This window comes from Heterocephalus glaber, unplaced genomic scaffold (genome assembly GCF_053883595.1).
Source record: "Heterocephalus glaber isolate CG9 unplaced genomic scaffold, H.glaber_assembly_v1.0 deba00001104, whole genome shotgun sequence".
NCBI classification, from domain to species: Eukaryota; Metazoa; Chordata; class Mammalia; order Rodentia; family Bathyergidae; genus Heterocephalus; species Heterocephalus glaber.
Window position 1 is genome coordinate 899,962 of NW_028258193.1, and position 25,933 is coordinate 925,894.

General features: G+C 53.2%; 1 protein-coding gene and 1 long non-coding RNA gene across 15 annotated transcripts in view; one reads left to right on the top strand and one right to left on the bottom strand.

Moving 5' to 3' along the window:
* Nucleotides 1-25,933, top strand: part of Dlgap2 (DLG associated protein 2) — a 520,842-nt gene that overhangs the window by 445,583 nt on the left and 49,326 nt on the right. For all 9 annotated transcript variants that reach the window (XM_004869559.3, XM_087210079.1, XM_013067367.3 and 6 more), the window contains 2 exons: nucleotides 2,722-2,933; nucleotides 24,489-24,636. In XM_004869559.3, the coding sequence (XP_004869616.2) occupies nucleotides 2,722-2,933; nucleotides 24,489-24,636 (360 nt within the window). The remainder of the gene's footprint in view (nucleotides 1-2,721; nucleotides 2,934-24,488; nucleotides 24,637-25,933) is intronic.
* The window catches only part of LOC101700775 (uncharacterized), a 96,354-nt gene continuing 73,348 nt past the window's right edge, over nucleotides 2,928-25,933 (bottom strand). For 4 of the 6 annotated variants that reach the window (XR_015450852.1, XR_015450856.1, XR_015450858.1 and 1 more), the window contains one exon: nucleotides 24,635-25,033. This is a non-coding gene — a long non-coding RNA (uncharacterized LOC101700775). Of the gene's footprint in view, nucleotides 15,582-24,634; nucleotides 25,034-25,933 lie in introns of those variants that run through there. The other 2 variants (XR_015450855.1, XR_015450860.1) reach the window with 1 other exon arrangement.

Sequence of the window (25,933 nt, forward strand, 5' to 3'; positions counted from 1 at the left end):
TGGACTGGGTTCTCCCACCCTGACCACACTCCAGTTCACCTCATTTTAAGCCAGTCTTCTCTGCTGGAATGTAGTACCATTGAAAACATGAAAATGTTAAAAATGGAAGTGAGAGACAAATAACTGGAGGGCCCACAGCGCCCCCTCCTGGTGCCCCGCTGGCACCTCCAGCTCTGTTCTGGCATAGGCAGCCCCTCTGCTTGAAAGGGCTAGGGTGAGGGCTTGACCATGTCTCCAAAAGCTCCCGTGTTGGAAATTTAACCCAAATCCATGTGCCAGGGATTCGGAGGTGGGTTTGAAGAGAAGACTGGGATTTGATGAGGTCATGAAGGGGCCCCGGGTAGCATCCATGGTTTTATAAGAAGGGAAGGGATCAGAGGGGCAGCTGGCTGTGTCTCTCCCGATGGTGCCACGGGAGCCCCTCCCTGGATGCCAAGCACAAGTGGGGTCTTGCTCTTGGGCTTCTGGCTCATTCTTTAGAGACTGCCTGGCCTGTGGTATTCAATTAGAGCAACAAAAAACAGACCAAGACCCCTCATGAACTTTCTACTGCTAAATACACGTTCTTCCATAATATTGTTTTTGACGTATGAGTAGTATGATTATAATATTTGAGGCCACCTCAGGAGAAGATATTATCATTCTTTCTTTCTTCACCCTAATGAGTGACCCGCCGATGCTGGACACTGGCTCTCCTGTCCCGGGACACATCCCGAGAAGCTAAGCTGTGGTCAGACTGAGCAGTATGCCAAGCACCATGAAGATCCAACCCTCCTGCCACCACTGCCTGGCTGAGGTGGCCCAGAAATGCCTGCTCGCTGCATCCTTCTCCATCTGGCTATCAGAAACTGACTTTGATGAGAGATAGGAGTTGTCAGGTGCCCGGAGAAATTCACCCTTCATTTGTCATCGGTCATTTTTGCATTGTTCAACCACACTTGGTGTCAGGAACTGATGTCTCCCCTGAAACTCAGATTCTCCCTGGCAGATTGATGCCCATTTTCTCAATTGCTAACTTCTTGTTGATGGAGCCTTCTGTGTGTCACTAGGCCTTTGTGTTATTCTGCCTGCAACTTTGGGAGCTCTGCAAGGCATTCTGAACAGCTTCCACTTCACCCAAGACATTAGCACTTCTGGTGCCTTCGGATGTGCCCTGCATTTCACAGCTTCTGGCATGGACTGTGGTCTAAAGGTGTCAGAAACACAGGCCACAGGGGACCACAGACCCCTAGTCCACCTCACGATGCACAGTGGATGCAGGGCTGGGCCTGCAGAACAGGAGCCACACCTTTCTGTCCAGTGGAGCCCGGTCCTCATGGCAATGTCTATATTGTCTATATTTGCCAATGCCACACTGCTATGGTCCAGGTGAGCTTCAGGTACCAGAGGCAACCCAAGGGACTGCTGCTTCCAAAAACAGAAGCAACCTACTCCGTCCTCCCTTCAGGGGCCCTGCCCACAGATGCATGATCCGAACAACATCTGCCTGGCCAGCTGCAGGTGCAGAGTGTGATAAAGCACACTTCCCTGGCCCAGCTCCTGTTCTGGCTGTTGCATGGACAGCGTCACTTAGGAAACAAACGGAAGCACTGCAGCTGAAAGGCGACTTTCCTGCAGCCAAGCTGGGTCCTGGGGAGTGCAGTATTAGCCACTCCTCACCATGCCGGGGCGGGAACTGCAGGACACCTGGTCAGTGTGACATGAACCATGGACCCATGGCCTGGATAGTCACAGTAGAAAAGCATGAATGCTTTCCTGTGGAAGATCGTCAGTGTCCCTGTCCCCAACGCACACTGGGACAGTCTTCTGTCCAGCAGGAGATGTACACGGAGTCCTGGGACCACCAGCTCCATGTGATGGTGAGGGCCAGGGAGTGTTTGGAGCCCTTGCCCTCTGCAGCTGCAGGCTGCCGGATTTTGCCTCCTTCAATTTAGGCTTCAGAGTCAACTGTACCGAAGCCACTGTGCCATCAGGAAGGAGCAAGCGTGGAGCTTCCCTTACTGGGCCATGTTTCCAGGAGCAGCCCATTTACCTGCCCATTCTGTGTGTGTGGTAGAGACAGGATCTGCAGTCCCATGGACGACAGGTGAACACCAAATACTGCCCTGCTTGGTCCTTGGTGGCCAGAGCTGCGGCATGAAAGCTTGCAGTGGGCACCCCAGTGGGCCTGCAAGGGTGCGTGCCTGTGCCAACCCTCGTGAGCTGCGTGGGCCAGGCGCTTAGGCTCCTGCCTGCACGTGCATGTGTTTGTACAGACGATTTGGAGCTACTGCTCGAGCTAGGCCTCTGCTCCCCTGTTAGGCCGCACCAGAGGAGAAGTTTTACAGTGCCACGGGATTTCCTTCTCCTCCTTCTGTTCTTCCATTCTTTTCTGTTTCCAGTTTTCTCAATTTGCAGTTTCCTTTTATGCCAGGAATAAGTTTAAATGTTATCAGTGTTTTTTCTCAGCTGCTGAAAAAAAATGATTTTTCCCTTCCTACTTTCCTAATATTTTCTCACTTTTTCCATAATGCTCCTGTTACTTTTATGATGGAAAGAAGACCAATAATTTCATATTCATGTCCTTTTAGGATCCGAAAGACGGTGCTGAGAACCATCTGTCTTTCTGCATCTCAGTGCCGATGAACGACAGCAGAGTAGGTCTCCATGGGGCAGCAGAGAGTGTGCCACCCAGCACGGCCACGGCTGGACCAGATTGATGCTGCGTGTGCTCTCTCCTAGGTGCCGCAGGACGAGTGGGGTGGGTATCCCCCCGGCGGCAAGGACGATGAGATCCCCTGCCGGAGGATGCGAAGCGGCAGCTACATCAAAGCCATGGGGGACGAGGAGAGCGGGGAGTCGGACTCCAGCCCCAAGACCTCCCCGACGGTGGCCCTGCGGCCCGAGCCGCTGCTGAAGCCCATCCCGCAGAGACCGCTTGGAGACCACCAAACGTAAGAAGGGCTGTCCTGTCCTCCGTGCATGTCCTCTCTCCACAGAGCTATTCGGCTGTGGGCTGGCTGTCGTCAACCCACGCTCGTTGGAAACAGGCGAGCCCGTGGCCGTCAGCCTTCGTGTCTGTTCCCAAGAATGACCAGCTGGACATTCAGTTATTTGTCTCTCACGGGTAACTAAGGAAAGAGCTTGGGAGATGTCTGTGTGTGGTTTCCAGCCCGGCCTGACACTCCACGGCCTTCCGATCATTCAGGTCATTTCTAGCACCAGGAGCGCGCATTTCCGTGTGCGTGTGTGCGTCGGCCTGTGCACAGACCTCAGATGGGGCCTCTCTGCTCCCTGTGGCCCCGTGAGTGCATTTCTAGGCAGCAGTTTTGTCAAGGGGAGGGAGGGACAAGCTTTACAAACATAACCGCGTGTGCTGTCTGCCTGTGTTTAAACGTGCGTTATTGATAAATTGAACTTCCAAATAGAAACAGATAGGTCTCTGGGGAACTGGTACTGCCAAGCTCTGAGAATATGAGGAGTAGAACAAGCCACTGGCTCGCAGGCCCGCTTCTTCCAATGGATGTCTCCTGATGCCGCACACCTGTGTCCTCCCTGTGTCCGCACAGCGAGCTGCCGTGTCCCGAGGGAATGGCAGTCAGAGGGGCAGCAGCTTCTCACTGAAGCACAGAGGCTGCTGCTCATGGTGCTGGGCCAGGGGTGACTTCAGGAGCATTAGTGTGCAGGGAGAAAGCTGCCTGGCTTGCAGCTGAATCTCACCTGCAGAAGCCATGCAGCCTGCACGCCCACGTAAGCAGCCTGTGTCTAGGAACAGCAGTCGGCTCAGTCTCCTTCCTGAGCTCACACAGGGCCTGCGGGGAAGCCCTGAGCAAGTGCGGGAGCTCAGACAAGGGGAACTCATTTCATCTTGTAATTCCCAGAAAGCTGCATACCTGTGCCATCTTCATTCTAGAGTTCACTTTGTACTCAGCAAAACTGCTGAGCTCATCAGCACCGACAACCATGAGGCTGTATTTAAAATGCTGTTGGGAATTATTGGATGTACCGATGCACTGAGTATCGCTCCCCGTTCACACCACACAGCTTCCCGCAGGAGCCGATCCAAAGTCTCCTAAGATACAGAGACCCAAACGATGAAAATAAGAATGAATATCTGCTTCATGTATGAGATCTTTACTCCCCTCTTGGTACGCACAAACAGCTTGCCTTAGCACTGACAGTATCTGAGAATGCAAAATCATGACAAGATGAACTTAGTAATTGTGTGCTAACTCCAACTGGATCGGCATGGTTCACACGCTTGTGGCTGGGTTATCCTGTTGCACACTAAAGCTGTGGGAGGTGAGCACATCCATGTCCTCTGCCATTGCGGGAATGGGCAGCTTCCACGGTGGCTGGGGTCTGTGCAGGACTGAAGAGCCTGACCTTTGATTGGCCAATATCGCATCATCGGCTGAAGCATGCAATAGGAAGCTCTTCTGTGAAGGCTGCTGCTGCTCTGCAGAAAGCCTGACCTCCAGGAACAGAGCCAGGGTTATTCTGTGGAAAACAGTTTGCCCTCTGCTGTTGAAAGATCAGTCCCAGTCCTGTAGTTAACGGTTTAAGATGCATCCTTATTATTCATATATCATTTCTGCTTTTACCTTCCTGTGTTCTCTAGAATAGTCCACAGAAGAAGGAAGTCTTTCACTGTCAAAAGAAAAAATAAAACAAATCCAACAGGCAAAGTCCTCGTCATACCTGTGCTCGTGCCTCTGGCTGTCCTCAGCACCTGGGTCCACGGATCAGGACCTTTAGGGGCTGTGTGCAGGGCAGGATTCACCTCCCTGAAATGCAGGCTTCCATTACTACTGAATCCAGCTAATGTCATTTCAAATTAGCTTATGTTCTAGTGTCTGAAGTACTTAAATTAATCAGTTCAGTCTTGGCTATTATGAAAGCTATACCAAGTAATTTCTTGGGGGCCTCTAGTTTTTTCTGCTTACTTGAATTTTTAAAATCAAAAATAATTTTTACCATCTCTGAGTCATTCTCAGGTGAAGGTAGTACTTTAGATTTATTAAGAAAGGAGAACTTATTTCAAGAACTACATTCTATCTTAAGTAAAGGTAAATTCTGATAGATTAAAGCATCAAAATTGTATTACACATACCTCCATACATGAGCATATACATGGACATACATGAATATGTATTAATATTCTGTAATATTGGCGTAGAGAAGAGTTATTTACACCTGGTCCTGTGGGCAGGAAACTATCAGACACTGACTCATTGAACCCCAAAATTTAAAAATTTATTCATGGTCAAAGCAAACAGACCAACAAACTGAAAGTACTCTCACCATGGTAAAACAATAGTAATAACCTAGGAAAGAGTTTTGCAGTATAAAAAATAACATGTTCATATTCTTCATATGTAAAGATCCTTTACAACTTAAATATATTGCTATAATCTAAAAATGAATAATTGTCAAAAATTAAAACTTTTGGAGAGTACACCATTTGCAACTGGATATCTAAAATTTATTCCAAAAACATTTCCGAAAAGCTTACAAAGATGTAAAAACGCAATACACCACACTGTTTGACTGCATATTATCTGGTATATCATCGTAAGGAGTTGCACATTACTCAGGTGCCAGTCCCCAGGGGATTGGGCCAGAGAAGGAGCTGGCCAAGAACAGCACTCCTCACCAGCTGCCATCCTGGGCAACAACTGTGGAGACGACACAGTGTTCCCACAAACCAGCAGAGAAAAATTTTAAATGTGATAAGTGATAAAGGATCGGATGGGAAAGGAGGCTGTGTGCCTACCTACAGGGGAGGCAAGAGAGACAAAACTTAAAAGAAAGAGTCAAGGAGAACAACTGCACATAAAAACCGTGGTGTTAAAAGTAGAGATTGCAGCTGGTTTAGCAGTGGTCTCCACATAACTGAGTAGTAATCAGTGAATTTAAAAATGGATTGAAGATGGGTCAACAGAAACTACCAAACTGAAGCTCAGAGAGGAAACACTGGGAGATGAAAAGCAGACACAAGTCTCTAGGAGCTGTGGAAACATCAGAGGGTCCAACACACACACAATTGGAATCACAGAAAGAAAAGGAGAGCTGCACAGAGAAGAAATAAGCTCTGGAGTCTAAACACGAGAATACTGCATCCCAGAGGGAAGACCCTATGAGATGACTACCAAACAGAACCACGGACTTTCATGCAATTACCTTCAAAAAAAACCAGAGAAAAATAACAGACACATTGCACACAGAAGAGCAAGGAATCCAACCAGATGTTCGTCATGAACTCTTCCAGCCAGAGAACAGTGAAGTGACAGCATCAAAGTAATAAGAAAAGCCTGTTCTCCAGAATTCCAGACCTAGAGAAAATATCTGTCATAAATCAAGCAAAATCAAGACTTTCTTAGAAAGAAAGGGATAGGGAGAGAAGGAAGGAAGGAAAAAAGAGAAAGAAAGGAAGGAGGGAGGGAAAGAAAGAGCTCAGGCAAGCTGAGAAAGCACACCTGTGCCTCAGGCAATGTTGAAAGAAGCCTTTAAGCACAGACGCTTAAGAGCACAGTCACAGCACACAGAGTAATGGGAAGAAAAGGAGAGCTCCGCCCCTTGGTGTTGGAGATAGCTACTGACTCTAAGCATTTGCCCAAATCCACAGAGCTGTGCAGACAGTGAGAAAGGCTGCAGGTTGAGAGACTGGACCAGGGCCAGCAAACCCCAAGGAGAGGAGCAGGCAGAGCAGAGGCGTGTCAGCCAGCACCCTGAGGTGGAGACAGGCATGATGAGGGGAAGAAGAGCCTCACCCCAAGCTCCCAAGAAGGCAACTGAGGCCGAGGATGCTCCAGGCACCTCCCCCAGCCCCCACCACTGGCTCCACAAGGTTGGAGCCAGGAAGGAAGGAGCCAGCTGCCTGTGGACACTCAGGTGTCCACCTTCCTCTGCTGCAGGCCTGCACTGGGGAGCATGTCCACACCCAAAGCAGCACAGCCCTGGAAGCTGGACGCCTGTGCCGCCCTGCCCCGGTCCAGTTGGCAAGCAGCTGTGTGCTGAACGTCGGGAGAACGGGCTCCTCTTGGGACAAGGTGAATTCCTCCAGCGTCCAGCATGAGCATCAGGACTTTCCAGAGAAGCTGCGGCGGGTCACACCCAATCTGGGAAGGTGAAGTGAGGGTCCCCAAGCCACTTTCCACGCGTCCTGCAGCCTGGGCTCCTGCGTTGCCTGGTGTTGGGTCTTGGAGCCTCCTCAGATGCCCCCAACCCTGCCAGCAGTTGCAGCCCATCGTCCCTGATCCAGTTTGCATCTGGCAGATTCCTCGTGCTGTGACCTGACATGGGGAGGCTGGTACTCCGGCTCTCCTGCGACCCTCACAGCCCTGGATGAGTGCCCCAGAGTCTCCAGTCTTGGTGCTCAGGCTTGCCACATCCCAGAAGCTCTGGAGTCAGGAGCCCTGCAGTCTGTCCTCTCCGTGCTGAGCTCACTGCACCCGTGTGTGGCTTCCTGGGGTCTGAGCGGCACTGAGGCAGGAGTGGCTCCCTCGCGCTGTCCAAGAGTCCTCCTGCCATGTCTTGTGCTCAGCCCTCGCTGAATGCATGGATAAGACCTCTGTCCTCGAGCCCCTCAGGGGCCACTGCTGATCATCCTAACAAGCCGCCTGCCGTGCTGGCTCCTGGGAAGCAGGCACAAGGTCTTCCCGGCTCGGTGGGATGTACGACAGAGTCACACTCCCCAGTCCTCAACACCTTCGCATCAGTGCAGGAGGGGCCAGGCGCTGGCCTCCCGGAGGAGACCGCCCACCTTCAGCGTGCCATTTTCCAGTCCACAGAGAGCCATCTGCTCCTGGGCTGGTGTCCTCACTCACGGCTTCCCCACCACTGTGGGTGGGAGGCTTCCGAGTCTCATTTCTGCAGAGGAAGCCAGGCCTGCTGCCTCCAGGCTGCTGCCAGTGCAGGGAGTGTGTGCAGCCCTGAGCATGGCCCCTGTGGGCCCAGCAATGGCACGGCCTCTCAGCAGGACCGTGGCATGCACGGTCTGGTGAAAGGCCCTGACCCTGGGAGTAGGCGCCCCGCACAGCTGCAGCCCCACAGGCCCAGGGGAAGGGACACCGCTCCCCCGTATTGTCCCTCGGCTGGGCGTTACAGCCACCTCCCCACAAGTCTGAGTCCATGCTCACCGTCTCTGTTCCTAGGTACACACAACTGTCGTCCTATTCTGATACTGCCTTTCTTAAAGTCAAATAAAAAACTAAGTAGAAAGAAAGACAAATTTTTGAATGCAATTTTAAAATTCTGTTTATTCTTTTCTACTCTTCCTGTGTTTATGGCATTATGTTTGTTTGTTTACTTGTTTGTGGGGTTTTTTGGTGCCGGGGATCGAACTAGGGACTTGTGCTTGCGAGGCAGGCGGCGCCACTGAGCTAGATCCCTGGCCCCTATGGCATCTTGTTTTAATGCCAACTTTCCAGCCCGTGGAGGGGGCTCCAGCTGCTGCTGTTGGTCGAGCCCCCTGCTTGTCTTGCTGAGGTTGCTCCTTGGTTCCAAAGGCCTCCTGGGGCAGGTCTCAGGCAGGGCCCCGGCCTGCATCTCCACAGCCAGGCAGAGCTGGGGTCCTGTCCATCTGTAGACCCCTCCTGTGTCATCTCCACCCTGCTTCTCGCCTTCAGGGCTGCTGCAGGCACAGCAGGTCCGCCAGATGGTCCTAGAGCTTCTCCTCCTCAAGGTCCACTTGTCAGCACACTCCATTCCCCCGCAGCCAGGCTTCCTCTCATGTGTGGCCTGTTTGCAGGTGTAACACCAGGGTTGAAGGCCGTAGGGATCTCAACCCTGCCACATAGACAGGGCAGCCTCCCAGGACAGACCTGTGGGTCTTACACATCCCTTCCAGATGTCAGTGATCAGCTGTGCCTCGCAGGGCGGTGACTTCTAGGTCTGGTTATTGTGCAGTGTTGCTAAGAAAGTGTTGTGACCATGCTGACACTGACCTTCTCAGTGCCGCAACATCTAGTTCTCTCTGGCAGTGTCATAGGGAGATTCTCTTGGGGCATGGCTCCTCTGAGTCTTTCGTCCTCATCGGTACAGTGAGGAAGAATCGGACTGCAGTGGAAGCTACTCCACATCTTCTCATGGGCTTCTTAGTACCCTTAAACCACTCGTACCTTAACTCCCTGTCTCTGTAAGGCCCTGAAGGACCTGGGTAAGGACTCTGCCAAGGCTGGACCACAGCTCATCCCTTTGAAAATAGAACAGGACACTTGCTTAGAAAAGCATGTTCTGAAGAACAGCTTGAAGATCTCTTAATTTTAGATCATGCATCCTTACACCAAATATTGGGCCCTTTACAGAAACCCGTTGCCAATCAATCCATCTATAGAAACCATTCAATTTTAGGAACACCGGTCTTAGAATATTCCCACAGATTGGCTTCTTAGGGAAAACAGCTTTGGGTGCAGCAGTCTGCCGACTTTCTTGAGATGGGAAAGTGGGGTCTAGGGAAAGGCTGGGCAGGACTGCCTTGCTGAACAGGCTCGGGAGGGCTCACCAACTTCCCGTCACTTCTTTTTTCTAATTTATCCTTTTTTGCTTTTATTGCTAATATTTTTCCTTTTGACACACTTGGGTCTATCTTGTTGCTTCATGCTTCAGCCAAATGCATAGTTACACTGGAAATGTTGAAGACCACAGCAGTCCCTAAGATTGTCTTCCGCTGCATGCATCACACCTACGTTAGTATGTGATGCTTCCGTAAGAACTGTTCTGTAGGTGTTCTGCAATTCTGGTTTTGATTTCCACTTCAACTCAGGGTTGAGGGGATGAAATGAAGGAGAGATAGGGTTACTAAGAAAAATATAGCCACTATTAATCATTTTTGCTCCTTTCAGTTACTTTTACAAATTCTTGTAATTTTTTGATACTGACTACTTTTCTTTTCTACCCAAGATTGGTTAGATGTGTAAATACAGTGTTGTCCTTTTTCTCTGTTTTTCACAATATCTGATTCTATGAGCTTCCCACTTTTCTAACTTTTCAGTGTTCGTGTGTGGTGACAACACCATGCAGGTTGCATGTGCTGAGCCCCAGGTGTGCCCCATGCCCTGTGGCCCACGTGTCCCTCCGGTGGGTGCTTCTCACGGCTCCTGATGGGACGCGGGGCACACGGAGCACCTGGGAACTGGAACTGTCTGCTCAAGGCCATCTGGCCTCAGACCAGAGCCACTCTGAGGCCACAGCGCCATCCACACGCTTGATGGTGCAGCAGAGGAGCCTCCGCTCAGTGCTCCTGTGAAAGCCGAACGAGGACTCTGCTACCGAATGATCATCCACGGCTTCGAATGACTGGCCTGCAAGGTTCCAGTGAGCCTGCCCAGTACAGAGACAGAGCCAAAGAAGGCAAATCTATAAGGCTCAGGCTCAGTTCAGCAAAATTAAAAAAACTACAGACAGCAGTGAGTTTACTAAATAACTTGTGGTGTGTGGTTCTCCCACACAATGCAGTCTATCCAACTCAGTCTTAGCACATGAGACGCAGCTGTATGAATTCAGTTATTTCTTCATCTAATAGATAGAAAGTGTGAAGGATGGAATATATAAAGCAAATGACTTAATTATAGCTGAATAGTAACGATATTATCAACCTCAACCTAAAAACAGTTAATTTAAAATTGCAAACATTATTTCAGGGTTTTTCAAAGAGAGCTTTTAGTTATGAAATTGCTTTTCAAAACATGCTTTCCAAATCTTTCATTGAGCAATTCAGCAACATATGCTAAAAACCCATGTTCCTGCCACTCTCGAGAGCCCGGGAGGCCGCTGGGTTTCGGTGAAACATTTCAGCATAACAGGGAGTCGGGCAGAATTTCCACCCTCGCTGTTATGCATTGTAAAGAATTAGAACACTAAATTCTGACTAGCATAGGAAATTACATCTTCAGTCAGTTGTCTTCGAGTTTTGAAAGCTTGCAACTTTGCAGTGTAGGCAATGGTCGTTCGTGGAACTGGAGCGTAATCTCAGTGCACGTGAGACCTCAGCCACGTCAGAGTGCTCGGGAAGTGGGGACGCAGGGCCGGACTCCGAGGTGCCCTCAGGCCTGTCCTCAGCCTTCACACTCCCTCCCCCAGACATGTGTGTCGCCACACGCTGACCTGGCGCAGAGCCCAGTGTGAGCAGAGGGACAGGAGGTGCTGCTGGCCCTGAGGAGGAGGCCAAGAGGAGGGGATGGGGGCTCCCGGGTGCAGAGCCTGGAGACGGAGCCTGTGTCCGAGCGAGAACCCAGGGGGACGACACCTTCTGACAGCTGCCAGATGAGAGCCCGGCCCGGCAGGACCTGAGCCACCTTGTGACGAGGGCCCGCCTGCACATGAGCCAGGGGCTTGCAGAGAACCAGCCTTGCGAGCATGTGCGTGCACGCACGTCTGGGAGGTGTAGTGTGTGTGTGGTGTGTAGTGTGTATGACCCTGGAGGGGCTGTAAGTCCTCAACCCCAGAGGCAGCAGCAGCCTGAAGCCCAGGGAAGAGCCCGTGCTGCGGTCTGAATCTGAGGCCACCCGCAGGCAGGATGTCCTCTTCCCAGTCGCTGCACTTCCTCTAGAAGCTCCAGCTGCTCGGATGAGCCCACCCCATTCTGGAGGCCCTCTGCTCTGCGGAGCGGCTGCCTACTGACAAAGCTTCACAGCAGCATCACAAGGACACGGGCGACGAGCAGACACTGTGGTGCTGTGGCACAGTCAGATCAGCCCTCCCCAGTCACGCTCCACAAGAGCCAGCTGCTGCAGGAAGGAGCCAGAGCCCTAACAGTCAGGGTCTCTGGGTGGTGGGTTCGCAGCTGAATTTTGTTGTCTTTTAAATATTTTCCAGATTTTCTGCCAAAAGCTGAACGAAGGAAAAGATACTAAAAACTCATTTCATTGTCATCTAAGCCCCCTACTAACCGAGAAGGTTGTGTTCCAGTCATCTCACTACATTTAAAAACAAACTGCCCTGTATTGGAAAATCTCCATCAGAATCAATTTCAGGTCAGGGGCTTTGTGATGCTTTTCAGCTCTGCGTGGAGTTAGGACTTAGTGTGTGTTTTAAAGTCACACAAGGAGATTAACTCCTGGCAACAGAGCCACATCCTGTCACTGTGCAAGTGACCTGTGCACAGGGAGCCACCCTGTGGGTGCTGGAGAACAGTTCCTCACCAGGAGAGCAGGACACGAGGGATGCACGGCAGGGCAGCATCTCATATTGGGGCCAGCATCCAGCATGGCTGGAGCAGAGTGACCGGGGAAGGGACAGCAGGGAAGGGGTCAGAGACGTACGAAAGGCAAGGGAGAGGGCAGGCGACTCAGGCCCCGGGGCCACTCAGGACACTGCTGTGGGCTCTTTCCCGGGAGGCAGAGGGACCCGGTGACCAGCGGTGCAGCTTCGCACTTCCTCTGGAACAGGGACCCTACTTCCAGGTGGAAATTGGCAGGAAAGGCCCCAGGTTGGAGCAGGTGGAGACCAGGAGCTCATCCCTGCTCACTCGGCGGGAGGCTCTCGGCCTCCAGAGGTTGCGGGGCGGGGGCGGGGGTGTGTCGCTGGGCTGATCCACTTCAGAGAGAGGTTGGAACCATGGAAACAATGATCGGGACCATCTACAGATGGAACGTGAGGTTAAAAAGCAGTAAAGATGGATAGACGGGGAGAGCAAGCACTGGACCTGGTCCTGGGCAGGATTTCGGGATCAAGGGGAGGCAGAAGTGTGAACAGTCACCCTGTGCCTGCTGCTGCCTCCTCCTTTGTGCACCCTGGAGCGGGCTGGCTGGGGCCTGTGCCTGTACTGTCTGGTGGGTTCTGGCCATCTCAGGCCTCTGCAGGACACAGCAGGCGGCCCCGGGCCCCACACAGCCCTGCCCTCGCCTCCGGGGGCCCCAGTCCCTGAGTCCAGGCCCCCACATCCGGAGCTCCCGCCTGTGCAGTGTCAGCCAGTGACCGCTTCCGGTGACCGTGTTGGGAACCGTCACTCCCTGTCTGTCTCCCCAACCAAGGGCGAGAGCAGAGCCTAGGTGCTGTCCTCGTCCCTCCAACTGGGAAGGGCCTGAGCCGTGTTGCTCAGCGCATGTGTCCTTCCTCAGTGGCCTCGTCGGAGGGGCCGGGGCTGGGGCGGACTCTGTGACCGCTGGACCAGGTCCACGCTCCCCATGCGCCCCGCAGGGCATCTGGTGTTTGCCAGACCCTACGCACAGCGCTAAGCTCTCACTGCCTCCCTGCGAGGTGATCCCTGGCCACGGGAGGAGGAGCCCCTGCATCTCATCCACTCGGGCCCCACTCCCCTTCCTCTCCGGAGGCCTGAGACTCAGCCGAGCAGAGCAGGCGTGCCCAGCGGGCAGCACTGAGAAGGCCACTCTCCCCGTGCAGACATCGTGGGCTCCACTGTGGCCCTGTGGACTTGGACTCCGCCGTCCAGGCATGGCTCTGCAGTCAGTGGGGACCCGTGCTCCCCTGCATCGGAGCTTCCTGAAAACACTCACGTCCCAGCACCAGAGACGAGCTTCTAGTGTGTTTGCTGCTAGTCCTGCGTGAAGCGGGAACATGTCAAGGTCTCGGGGCCTCAGTGGCACCCCCATCCAGCAGAGCATCTGCTCCTGGACCACCTGGATGCTTTAAATAAGTGGGGCTGGGGGCTGACCCCCACTTCTAAATCTCATCCCTTGGGATGAAAGCCAGAAAACCACAGTACTGAGACCACTCCGGAGATTCTGATGCAAGTTAGGGTAAACAGTTGGCTTTTCTTGTTGCCCTGACACCAGCCTTGAAGCAGGAGCCGACAGCACTCAGACACACTTATGAAGAGAAGCAGATCCCTTTGGGGAAGAGGAGTACCTCCCACAGGAGAGACTAGGGGTAAAGGACAAGGAAGTGACCTCAGGCCAGCTGGTGGGGTCCAGGGACACCCTGGAGTCCATCATAGCTGCTCATGGAAGGCACGGTCCTCACTTGTGTGGTGTTTGTGATGTACAGGACAACACGCCACTGTCACCTTTGGCTGCAGAAGCGACAGCCCAGGCGGGCAGAGCTTCCTCCCACAGCCTTCCTGGCCCTGTGCTGTCCAGCACATCGACTGCACCTGGATTCGCAGGCCCTCAGGGCAGAGCCAGTGTGACTGTCGCTTCTGTGGGAAAATGAAATATGGCGCAAGGCCTTCGCTACTTGCCAGGCCTCCGGACCTCAGTGGGACTCACCGTATGCACCAGCGTCCATGAGGACAGTCAGAGAACCCTGCGAGGCCAGAACACACCAAGTGCTTTCTGGCATCTGCAGACCCTGCTCCTCGGAGGACAGGCAAGATGCTGAGAAACAGTGGTTTCCGCATCCTCGTGGGCTCCTCGTCCTCCACTGGACCACCATGACTGCAGGACTGTCCCGAGCACATGGGCCTGAGGCCTTGGAGACCCCAGGCCACTGCACCCTCACTCCACGCAGAGGTGCTTCCTGATGAGGCGGTTTCACGTGGCAGTGCATGGCTCTGGGCCCCTCACTCTGTCCTGCACATAGATGAGACGTGGCCTTTGTAAGGGAGAAAATGAAGAGTGAGGCCCTGCAGGAACCACAGCGGGCAGCACTCCCTCCGGGCACAGCCGCTGGCCAGTCTGCGCTCCTGGAATGAGCTTCCCGTGTAGCTGCTCTCGCTTCCCATGTGCAGAAAGCAGCACAGAAGGCAACGTATGCTGCCTGTGGAACCAGAAGCGAGTGCTTGCATCTCAGCTCAGCCTTGTGCTCTGGGGCTTGGGCCATGCTGTCCCCTCAAGGGAGAGGACCTTCTCTGTGAGACCAGCTCAGTCGCAGCCTTCACCAGCTGAGACAAGGAGAAGGAAGGTGCTCACAGAACCCAGATCGCAGCTGTGTCACCAGGACTTCAGTGAGCAGAGCCACCAGCAGGACCTCAGCAGGTTTGTGACGCTGCCTTCCAGGTGTACACTGTGAAGATCAAAGCACTTCATACAAACACCGTGAGAGGAACGTGGCCCTGCTGTGGTTGACGTGGCTGTCTGCTCTAAACACGTGCTAAGATTTAACCCTGTAACACGATCTCAGAGCAGAGCCAGGTGGGACTCGGAGCAGATGGCAGTCTCTGCTCCCAACAACACCAGGACCCCTCTGTGCGATTGCAGATCCGTGGGCTGTCCCCAAGTGCAAGAGCGGGCTCTTGCCTGGGATGCCCTGCACCACTCTGAGCCTGCCAGCAAATGGCCATCACCGAGGTGACCCTGCTACTTTGGCCCAGAACCGTGAGCACAGGAAACATCTGTCCCTTAGAACTCACCCAGTCTGTGCTACTGCGTGACAGGCGACAGCAGTGGATGGAGGCAGGTGGGACAGGGTGTCATCCTCAGTCACAGGTCTGTCCCAGACAGCATGGCCCACAAGGATGCGGCACGTTCTCGTCAGGGTCTGTCCCACGTGGTGCACTCCATGGGGACGAGGTCCGCCCTGGCCATGGGTGCCCATAAAGATATTTGTCAGGTGAATGACTGATTTGGGGAGAAGCATCTTAAAAATGCACTTCCCTGGAGGAGCTGTTCCGCTTTGGTCCTCTGTCCATCTGAAGTCTGAAGTCCTCTCTCTTTCTGTCATCTTCACCTACAGTTTGCTGATGGTGCCTTTTATTTTGTGTTCTGGTGGAAAAATAAATTATACAGACAGATGATAGCAAGGTGTGTATTAAGAAATGTCAAGTGTCACAGCATTAAAGGCTCCCTTCTCTTCCAGTTACCATCAGTTTTTGGTTACACAGCTCGGTAGCAGGGCAGTTTGGCTGGTGTGTGACTTGAAAGATGCTGGCAGCAACAGTGCATTCAGTAAAGTGGACCTTGGGGAGCTTTTAGCAGCGCCCTGGAAGATGTGACTCACTGGGAAAGATGATTGGTCAGCTGTCTTGCTGGCTGTTGTCAGGAAGCCAGCCTGTCATTACAAGCTCTCATAGGACCAGCCAGGACTCTGCCAGGCTCTTTAGACTGCAGATAGAGCTGGGGTGGATGTGATGCCCTGGGAGCCCCCAGGAGGAGAGACCCACGTTGCTGAGCTCCGTGGCTCAGTAACAGCAGCATAAACACTGCCCACAACTTCACAACAAGTGTGGCCAACGCCCCAGGCTGGCAAGGACACCGTGCACTAGAGGTGGCTGCTACCACAACTGCCCTGACTTCCAGGGGTCTGACTGTGTGACCAGCTTCTCTCTCAAACCCAGAGGGGGACCCAGCCAGGTACCCATATCCTCGCCTGTGCAATCTATGACAGGGGGCAGACTCTGTCCTTGTAGCAGTGGTTGCCCTAGACCAGCAATAACGCCGCATCGGAGAACTGACACACAGCTACCCAGGGTGACGGGTTCGCTGCAGCAACACGCTCCTTAAAAATGTAAAAAGTGGGAGTTGGGCTCTGGGACAATAGCTTACTTTGAACAAACCTCCTACCAAAGACAGTTACAGACTCTGGAACACACATGTATGTGTGCACACTTACACACATGCACACATGTGCACACCTCAAACCAAAGCAGGCAAAAAAATAGGATATGCACATTTTGAGGGCTAGGACCCACACTCGTTCTGGCACTGTGGTTATGTGAATCTCCTTTGAGTGCCCTCTGCCCAACATGGTGTGAAAGAAAGGACTCAGCAGAGCTCAAATTTTGTGGGATCAGTGTGTTAAAGGGTGGCATGCAGGTCTGCTGTGCACACAGAAGGGTGGAACCGTAGAGGAAGAACCCCCACCATCCATGCAGATCATACAGTGGCCCTGAATCGGGCTTGGTTTTCAGCTGCTGCCCGCTGAAATGAAAACATTCTGGCCACTAAGCCAAGAGGACAGCCCTGAAGAAACCCACCCTGGCAGAGTCCAAGACCAGACCCTCACAGTTTAGATGATCCGGCATGACAGACATGGCGCTCCTCAGAGGAGAGTAACGGAACCCACTGTCCCAGAGAGAGAGAGAGAGACAGAGAGAGAGAGAACAAGAATCAAAACAAAAACCCAAGGTGACCCAGATGTTACAATTAGCTGAAAATCACTGCAAAACTGCTATTATAACATCGTGCACATTATATCAAAGCAGCTGTAGTAAGGTTCGAGCTCTTAAGGAAAAGATGGCCTTTTAAATTACCTTATTTTTGATTAACATGTACAAATTGTACATGGTCCCGCGATCCAACCACACACACTCCCTTCCTGGCCTCTGGTGATCAGTCTTCCATGTGCAGGCCACCTGTTACAGCATCCACACGTGAGCAGGCGTGTGCGCTCATCTGTCTGTGCCCGCCTCTTTCACACAGTGCAGTTCCCTCTGTCCTGCTGCAAAAGACAGGACTCCGCTCCTCGCAGCTGAGCATGTGTGCGCCCCATGCTCTTCACCCGTGCAGCTCCTGATGGGCACCCCGGCAGAGTCCGTGTCCTGGTGCTGTGCATCATGCCACAGCAAGCAGGCATCTCCTCGGTGTGCCCATTTCCCTTCCTTTCCGTGTGTACCCAGAAGTGGAATGCCGGAGCGTGTGGGGATTCTATTTTTAGCTTTTAGAGGACCCTCCACTCTGTTTGTACTAATTTACTTTCGTACCAATGGCCTACGCATTCTTTTTGCCTGGATTTCTTTTTCTTTTTTTTTTTTTTAAGTAGCTATTCTGACCGAGGTGACATGGTATCTCATTGTAGTTTCGATTTGCATTTCCTGATAATGTTGAATATTTTCATACAATTTGGGCCATTTGTATTTCTTCTTTTGAGAAGTATATTCAGATCATTTCCCAATTTTTAAATTTGGTTTGTTGTTAAATTTCTGTGTTCCTTAGGGATATGAGTCCTTTGGTAAATAGTTGGCAAATATTGTCTGTGATTCTGAGAGCTGTCTCTTGGGTCTGCTAATGGTTCCTTACCTGTGCAGCTTTTTAATTTGATGCAACCCCTTTTGTCTGGTTTTCCTTTTGTTTCCTGTGATTTTGGGGTCTTAGAGGATTTGAGTGCAGAACTTGTAAAGAACTCTGAAGACAAAAAACCCTATTAAAAACAAATAACCCTGTGCGATATCACTTTACAAAAGAAGATGTGCAAATGGTCAGTAAGTGAATTGGTAGAATCAGGAGACGAAAGCTAAAACTGTAGTGAGATTCACTGGGCCCTCCAGGATGGCTGAGGCCGACAGTAAGAGCACAGGGCGTGAGCAGGCTGCAGGAGGGACAGAGGTCCTGTGCTGGACCTGTGCCTTGTGCCACATCCCTCTCCGTGAAGAGCTATGTCCTGTTGTTTATTCTTCTGTCCCTGACTTTGGAGAAAGGAAAATGACTTTCTTTTCACTGATTTCATCTAGGCTAGGCCTTTTCTTAAGAAGGAAAGAGTTGAACTGCTTTGTTCAAACCGAACGGCACCAGAAACACAGACTCCCGGTCAGATCGGCCTCCTTCCCTGGGCTCTCACGTGCCTAAGACGCAGCCTCCAAGCTCCAGGCCACCAGAGCTCAGGGTTCCTGCTCTAGTTTCACGCAGCGCAGGCCTCGCAGGTCAGGTCAGACAGTGCCCGTGGACTCTGCCTGCTGCTGACCTTCGCAGGCAGTGAGTGTGGCGCGTGCAGGACTGTCGCAGTCCCAGCGCAGGCGTCTCCCCTGTAGGATGCTCGGAGGCCGAGTCGCTGTCCAGAATCACAGCAGTCCAGATGGCTGACCGGGGCCTGAAGCCAGCTGTGTGGCTCGGAGCCTGGCCCACCACAGCACAGCGCCTCCTCTGCACCCAACTGTGCCCACCACACTGGGCCCATGTTATCGGGGAGGTGACCCGCACACCCCTGGTGCCGTGACCGTGGCACCCCACTATACCTTCTGAAACAAACGCTGTGTCCCATCCCCCAGAAAACCCTGGCCTCTCAAATGCCCGTCTTCCCCTTAGTCCCTGACAAATTGGACGAGCTGTCCAGACTTAGTACTTGTTTCCGTTTTCTCTCTTCCACACACTGCAGTCTGGCTTCTCTCTGCCACTCGGGCCCTCTCTTCAGAAGTGTCCGACGGCCCGGACCGTGCTGCCGATGCCTTTCTGTCTCAGTCCACTCGCTGCCTGCTGGCTCCTACAGCCTTCCACGCCCTCTGCTCCCGCCTCTCCCCGCAGCTCCGCCCTGTGCTCACGGCCTCTGGCGGCCTCTCTCCCGTGCCATTTGCCGTGAGGTGGCACAGCCAGTGTCACACGCCTTCCACTCCTGCACACACCTCCACTCAGTTCCTTCCGAGCCAAGCTCTCGATCCACAGGTCCAAATCACACCCAGGGCCAGCTCCGGAGCCGGGGCTCTCCTGGGGTGTGCCAGTCTCTGCCAGGAAAGGTCCAGACTCTAGGCAGTGTCCTCGGACCCTTGCAGTCCAGTCAGTCCGATCCTGGCTCACCCACCTGCAGTGCTGTGACTCTGGACAAATGACTTCATCTCTGAGGGTCTGTGCAGGGAAGACAGTGACGACAGGGAGTCAGTGTCCCAGGCACTGTGCAGTCCGTCGTCCAGCGCAGGGCCGCGTGCTGTCTCCTGGGTCTGCGCCTGGCCCCTCCTTGCCCAGAGTTCTCCTTGCACAAGTTGCTGGATGGAGGGCAAGGGGTGCTGCTCTTCGGCCGGGACATCCTCTCCCCTGCAGGTGGCACATGCTCCAGACTTCCTTCTGCAGCATGCATTACAAATCCACACCTTCCTGCCAGCCATGCCAGTGCACGCCTGAAATCCCAGCACTCTGAGTGTCAAGGTGGGAGGGTTGCAAGTTGGAGCCCAGCCCGGGCAACTTAGTTTCCAATTTTAGAAGGGGCTGGAGATGGAGCAAAGGTTCTGGGTTTGATCCCCAGTACCACACACACGCACACACGCACACGCACACAACGTTACCTTCTCTGTGTCCTTGACACAGTGAACCCTTAAGGAGAGTGTGTCTTTGCAGTGCTGCCAAGCTTAACGAGTAGAATTCCAGGTTGCCCAGTTAAATTTGAGTTTCAGATAAGCACTGAAATTTTCCAGCATCAGCTTGCTCCATCTGGGGCATGTTTGGGGTAACCCTTGGGACATGCTGATGCTGAAACAGGTTGTTTCTCATCTGGATTCGCTTAACTGGTGCCGTGTTCTGCTGGAGCGCTGTGGGTTCACTGATCCAGGGCCCAGCACTGCTGCCACATTGCTTGGGAACAGGCTCAGGATTTAGGAGCTCGGCAAAAAAGTCGCCCTACAGGGAGCTCCAGAGGAGGCTAGCTGAGGAGGGTAAACTGAGGCCCAGGCAGAGTGGGCAGGGAGAGACACCTCCTGGGAGGGCTCTGCTCTGCTCTGCTCTCCTGGCTCATTGGCAAATGCACAGCAGGAGGCAACTCCCCACCCATGGCCTCCCCTCTCCGCCCAGTGGGCAGAGGCCTCTTGCCCTGGGCTGCCCCTGTTTGGCAGGAACCTGTGTGCAGCCAGCGGGGCATTGAACCAGTGTTCAATGACGACTTTGTCACATCTCCATGTGGGACCTCAGGACCATGCCTTGCGGCCACCAGTGAACACCCAGCCATGCTGGACTCACTGTCAATGCGTCCTCAGGAAGTGGGTGGCCCCTCCAGACCCCATCCTGCATGACGGGACACCCCATGGAGTAGAGGGATGAAACAGCTCAGTCCTGGGTTCTCTCCTCAGGAGGACGAGCTCATGAGTACGTTAGGGTACCAGATCTGCCCCTGCCTCTGGTGCTGAGCCTCCCCCAGCTGCAGCCCCAGATGGCGCCAGGGAAGGACATCGTGTCCCTCCAGGCAGGAAGGACCCCTCGGGCCGCAGCTCAGTGACTTTTCCTGTGGGGTCCATGAGGTGGGGGACAAGCCTGCCCTGCCTCTGCCCCCAGCCGGAGCTGAGGGGACACCTGTACTCCAAATACTTAATAACCTGGAAAGAAACCTCTTCCTGAAGTCGGTGTTAATCCAGATAGTGTGAGGTGTGTGTTGAACCATACTAGAAGGATTTCCATTTGTGGGGGGGAGCACCACCCAGGCGCGTGCACACCCACGTCTACAGCGCTGCTGAGCATGTTCCATTTCTCATTCAAGGCAGTGGGGGTAATCATCTGTCATGGATATGTGGGTGCTGTTCCTGTCAGAGTCCGCTGATAATGATAAGATGCCCTTTCTTCTTGGTATGAAAGAAGCATTTTCTTATATTTGTCCTCAGTGCAGCCTGCTGTCTCTCCTGCTCCCTAAGGTGGCACAGGGAGTGGGCTGTTTTGTTCCTGTTGTCAAGTGTACTTACATCAGTCTAACAGCTACATCCAGAGACGTGCTGAAGCATACATTTTGTTATATAAATTGTTTTTATAATGATCAAAAGTTACAGATGAGATTTGTGAGCCCCCAAGTCAGCAAACAACACTGGAACAATTTGCAAATGGAAAGTAAAAGCAGAATGCTAGCAAACCTATCATTCTTGTTCTTGTGATGACTTTTTCACTCTTACCGCTCTCCAAAATTGGTTTCCAGCCTCATTCAGTCACAAATGACTCTCTAATGTGGGCAACACTTGAAGGACAAAAACTAGCACCAAAAATATTTTCATAAATTATTCTAGAAAATGCTTAACGGTTTCCTTTTTACAGTTTCTGGAGCTACCACCAGTTCTGCATAGAAAAATATTGTTTAGTCTCTGGCAACTGGGATGCCACAGTGGAGCTATCGCCAGCAGCTGGAAGGCAATTCCAGAGTACAGGGACTTCCAAGTGGCTGGGCTCGGGGAAAGGTCACCTTGGAGAGAGCATGGACGTGGCACCTGCAGTGCAGTGGAAGAGCCTGGCCCATCACTTCCAGCCTGGGCTGTGCCCCCAACTCTCTGTCCTGATGCTCAGGTCCAGGGCTGTATTTTTGCGGACAGCTGGCCTTCCTGGACACAAGGTTATAAAATGCTCGGCCAGTCTACGTCTTTTAAAAATCTCCACTAGCTAATAAGGCTAAAGTGGATTTTTAAAAAACTATGTAAAAAAATACAGCCTCTGCATACCTTGATTTCCGCATCCGAGGGTTTGTCCAACCACAGATGAGAAATATTCACCAAGAAAATTCCAGAAAGTTTAAAAAGCAAAACTTGGATTTCCTGTGTGCTGAGACCATGAGACTAATGGGATGAGTGGCCCTGCTGTGGCCTCCCCAGGGCTCAGGTCGCCGGGCACCCAGCCGTGTCACGTGGGCAGTGTCGCATGGTGGCTTCCTCTGGACTGGGCCTGTCTCTGTCCCCTGAACAAGGCAGAGCAGCAGCCATTCACCCGGACTTCACCGTGCTAGGCGTCCTAACATAAAGTACACGGGGGTGGGGGGCCGTGCACAAGAGACCCGCAAATCCCGCACCATTCTACAAGGATCGTGGGCAGCCCTGGGTTTGGGGGTCCTGGGCGGTCCTGGCCCCCTCCATGGTACTGAGGGACGGCCAGATGTGGCAACAGAGGACTAGACCTCGGTTCTCTTGTGGACACTGGCTGTATTTCACCATCTTGGAGTTAAAAGCACGAATTCTGCAGCCACGCTGCCTGGGCTCAGGACAGCGCTCGGCCCCCCGCTGTCCACCATGCAGGGGCTGGGCCGGCTTGGCATCCAGGATGGCTGAGACCCGCTTCTGTGGACTGCTCTGAAGATTCACCGCTGACTGGCCTTCTCACTTGCTGGGGTAACAAGTCCTCGGCATCATCAGTCTGCCTGAATGTGGCTCCATCTCTTAAAAGTGCCTGCCTTTGAGACTGAAGAGTTGAACGGCAGACTCCGAGCCCTGGGCACAGGTGTGAGTGCCTCCTGCCGGCCCTACGCTCGTGGCCCCAGGCTGTGACTGGGAGCCCCGGATACCGGGTTGGGGACACGAGTTCTTCCTGTGGTTTGCCGAGTCTAGGAGCCAAACTTTGTTTACCACTAAGACCATGGGATGATGGTGTTACACAGAAGAGACCTGCTCTCCTGGAAAAGACCTCCCAGCAAATCAGAAGAAACCAAGTATGAAATCCAAGCTGCCCAAGAAATAGAAGGGGGGAAGGGTAAAGAGTCTATGCTTCTGCAAAGGCAAATGTGACTCTGTCCAGAACCTTTGTCAGGCCCGGCGCGTCCACCTACAGCCACCGCAGGGCCGTCGGCTCACCTGACACTGCGTGACACTCATACGTGTGTGACACAAGTGTGGGGAAGCAACATGCTCACTTGCAGGCCGTGGGGGAGTCTCCCGGGGGAGTCGCAGGAGCCCCACAGACCATCTGCTGGAACCTGCCCAGTGGCTGGGCCGTGTGCTCACCTGTGCTCTGCGTGGCCCGGGGCCGGGGGCGGGGGGCTGCGGTGGGGTCCGTTCTTTCCTGTCCCCTGTACCCACCTTGCATCTGTTTCAGGCGGAGGGGAGGGAGGGTGGAGCTGGACTACATCATCGACCTTCATTTAAAGACAAGTCATTTCTAACAGAATAACTTTAAATCTGTAAGAGTCTTCACTTCATAAAATTTAGACAGTCCAATTTTTTTCTCTGATTTTTCCATTTTTAAAGTAAATCAGAGCAGGGTATAGTAGTGCACACCTGTAATTCCAGCACTCAGGAGGCTGAGGCAGGAGAATTGCTTCGATCTTGAGGCCAGCTGGGCTACATAGTGAGTTCAAGGCCAGCCTGAACTACATAGTGAGACCCTGTCTCAAAAAAAAAAAAAGTAAATCAGAGAAAACAAATTATACGTAGAGCTTCCATGGAAAAGAAAGGGCATACTTTAATACCCAACAGTGAAGTCAGAACTGTTCCCCTAATATTTGTACACATTTTTGTAAAGAGGCCTCTGCAGTGATATTCAGTGTCCCATTATGATCCAAAACATAAGAAAATGATTGGTAATTTCTGTCCACATTATTCCAGTTTTTGATAAAGTAAAATTGAGTTGAACTGCATTGTGGGAAGATTGCCAGTAAAGCCCAGGGCGAAAGGGCCCAGCGAGCCAGAGATTTGGGCTGGGGCTTGGGCCTGCCAAGCCCTCGTGGTCTCCCTGTGTGCTAACTTCCTACGAAATCTCAAGACAGAAGACCAGAAACCCTGATTTTTGAAGGGATTGGAAATAAAATCATCCGCATGACACTACAGTAGACCTGAGTCCTGAGTCTGCTCTTTTTACTCATGCTGCATAATCTGCTCACCTTTGCGAAAGTGAACCCTGACGGGGATCTGTTATGGGTTCCGTATGCAGAGCTGCCGGGAAGCTAACAGGACTTTCATGAGGCTCTTGGAGCCTTTGGCTTGCAGTCGGCAGCTGAGCTCGCTGTTCTTCGTGTGAGTCCCGGGCGTTTCTGCACTCGTTTTTAACGTGCAGTGACCCCAATTTCATTACCGGCCCTAAAAGTCAGGTTGCGAGGAGGCAGTTTTGTGAACGGCCTCCCTGTGACTCGGCTGATGCTCCCGCTTGTGCATGTGCGTCGAGAGTTTCAGCCCAAGATGGCCTTGTCCACAGCAGAGACCGGGCAGGCGGGGACGCCACACCTCTGCCGGGTCCCAGGACCACGCTGCCCGCCTTGCTGCGTGTCTACAGACGGCCTCTTCCCTTGCTCTTTTCTTGTAGCCAGAGCTACCTGCAAGCTGCAAGTGAGGTGCCTGTCGGTCACAGCTTGGACCCTGCTGCCAACTACAACTCCCCGAAATTCCGCTCCCGGAACCAGAGCTACATGCGGGCAGTGAGCACCCTGAGCCAGGCCAGCTGCGTGAGCCAGGTGAGGGTTCCTCTGAGTTCTGTGGCTCGTCCTCCAGGGGGGCTGCGATGGCCCGCCCCCAGTCCACATCCCTGCTCGAAGGCCGTGTGTCCTGTCTGGTACTCGCTGCGGCTGACCGAAAACCTGTCGGCTCCGTAAGATTAACTTTTGACATTTAACACTCTGTCATTGTTGCGTCGATTTCCCATGATAAGCCGTGACTGGGGGCTGGTTCCTCAGCCCTCCTTGTGACTTAGCACCAGTTGTCTTCCTCCTCCGAAAGTGGGGGCCAGGGAGAGTGTGTAGCCACAATGCCTTCCACTGGGTCCTCTGGGGGCGCCCAGGGGCCCACAGGCAGAGCTGCAGGCTGGCGGGAGTTTGTCTGGCGTGCGCATGACCTTGGGTTCCATCCCTAGCCCTGCACAAAATAGAAAACAGAAGTGCTGCAGCCCACCAAGGTGCTTGGTGTCACTAAAGACACACAAGCTGGGCTCATTCCGGCACGGCCTGTTTCCCGCCAGGCGCCGGGTCCCTAAGCAGGCTCAGGATCACCCCGGGAGGGTGGCATGAGGGAGGAGCCTGGCCACCCTCCCTTTGGGGTGACCGGCCCCGGGAGCCACACTTAGGATGAGCAGGCACAGTCAGGGACCCTCAGCCCAGGCCTCAGATTTCTAGATTTTGATTAAACGCGCTGCTTGCTAGTTTAACTAGCACTCCCAGAGAGCTTTACGCGGATGTTCTCTGGCCGAGGGCATAGGGCCCATGCTGCACACACCCTCCGGGAGCACAGTTAGCCGGGTAGCAAAGTCGGTGCCTAGTGGACACTGGCCACTGTCAGGCAGAGAGCCTGGACACCAAGTGCTCCACAACGCCACCTGTCCCTTGCCGTAATGACAGTGACGTATAGGAACTGCCGTCTGCCATTCAGTGTGTGGTGGCCTCCGGCTGTGGATGGTGCTAAGAGCGAGCTGACCAGGGCGGGGAATCTTTCTCGGCCACAGGCGTCCTTCCGGCCTGCGGTGGTCTCCATGTGGCAGCTGCTGCCCACCAGGAACTTGCACTCTGAACTTTTCCCTCTAAAACCCTCTGGGTGGTTCCTGCCCAATAGCTCAAGGACCTTACCTCTTTCATCTGCCTAGATGCTGCTTTTCTCTTAGAAAGGGGCTTACATTTCTATTTGCAGCAAAGGCAATCCTGTGGATCCTTTTGCTAAGGACAAGGAGGGAGGCATTCCCATGTCTGCAGACCAGAACTGTCTGGAGTTAGTGCTCGGGGTCCAGTCCTGGGGGAACCAGGCAGGGGTCCTACCATGTCCCCA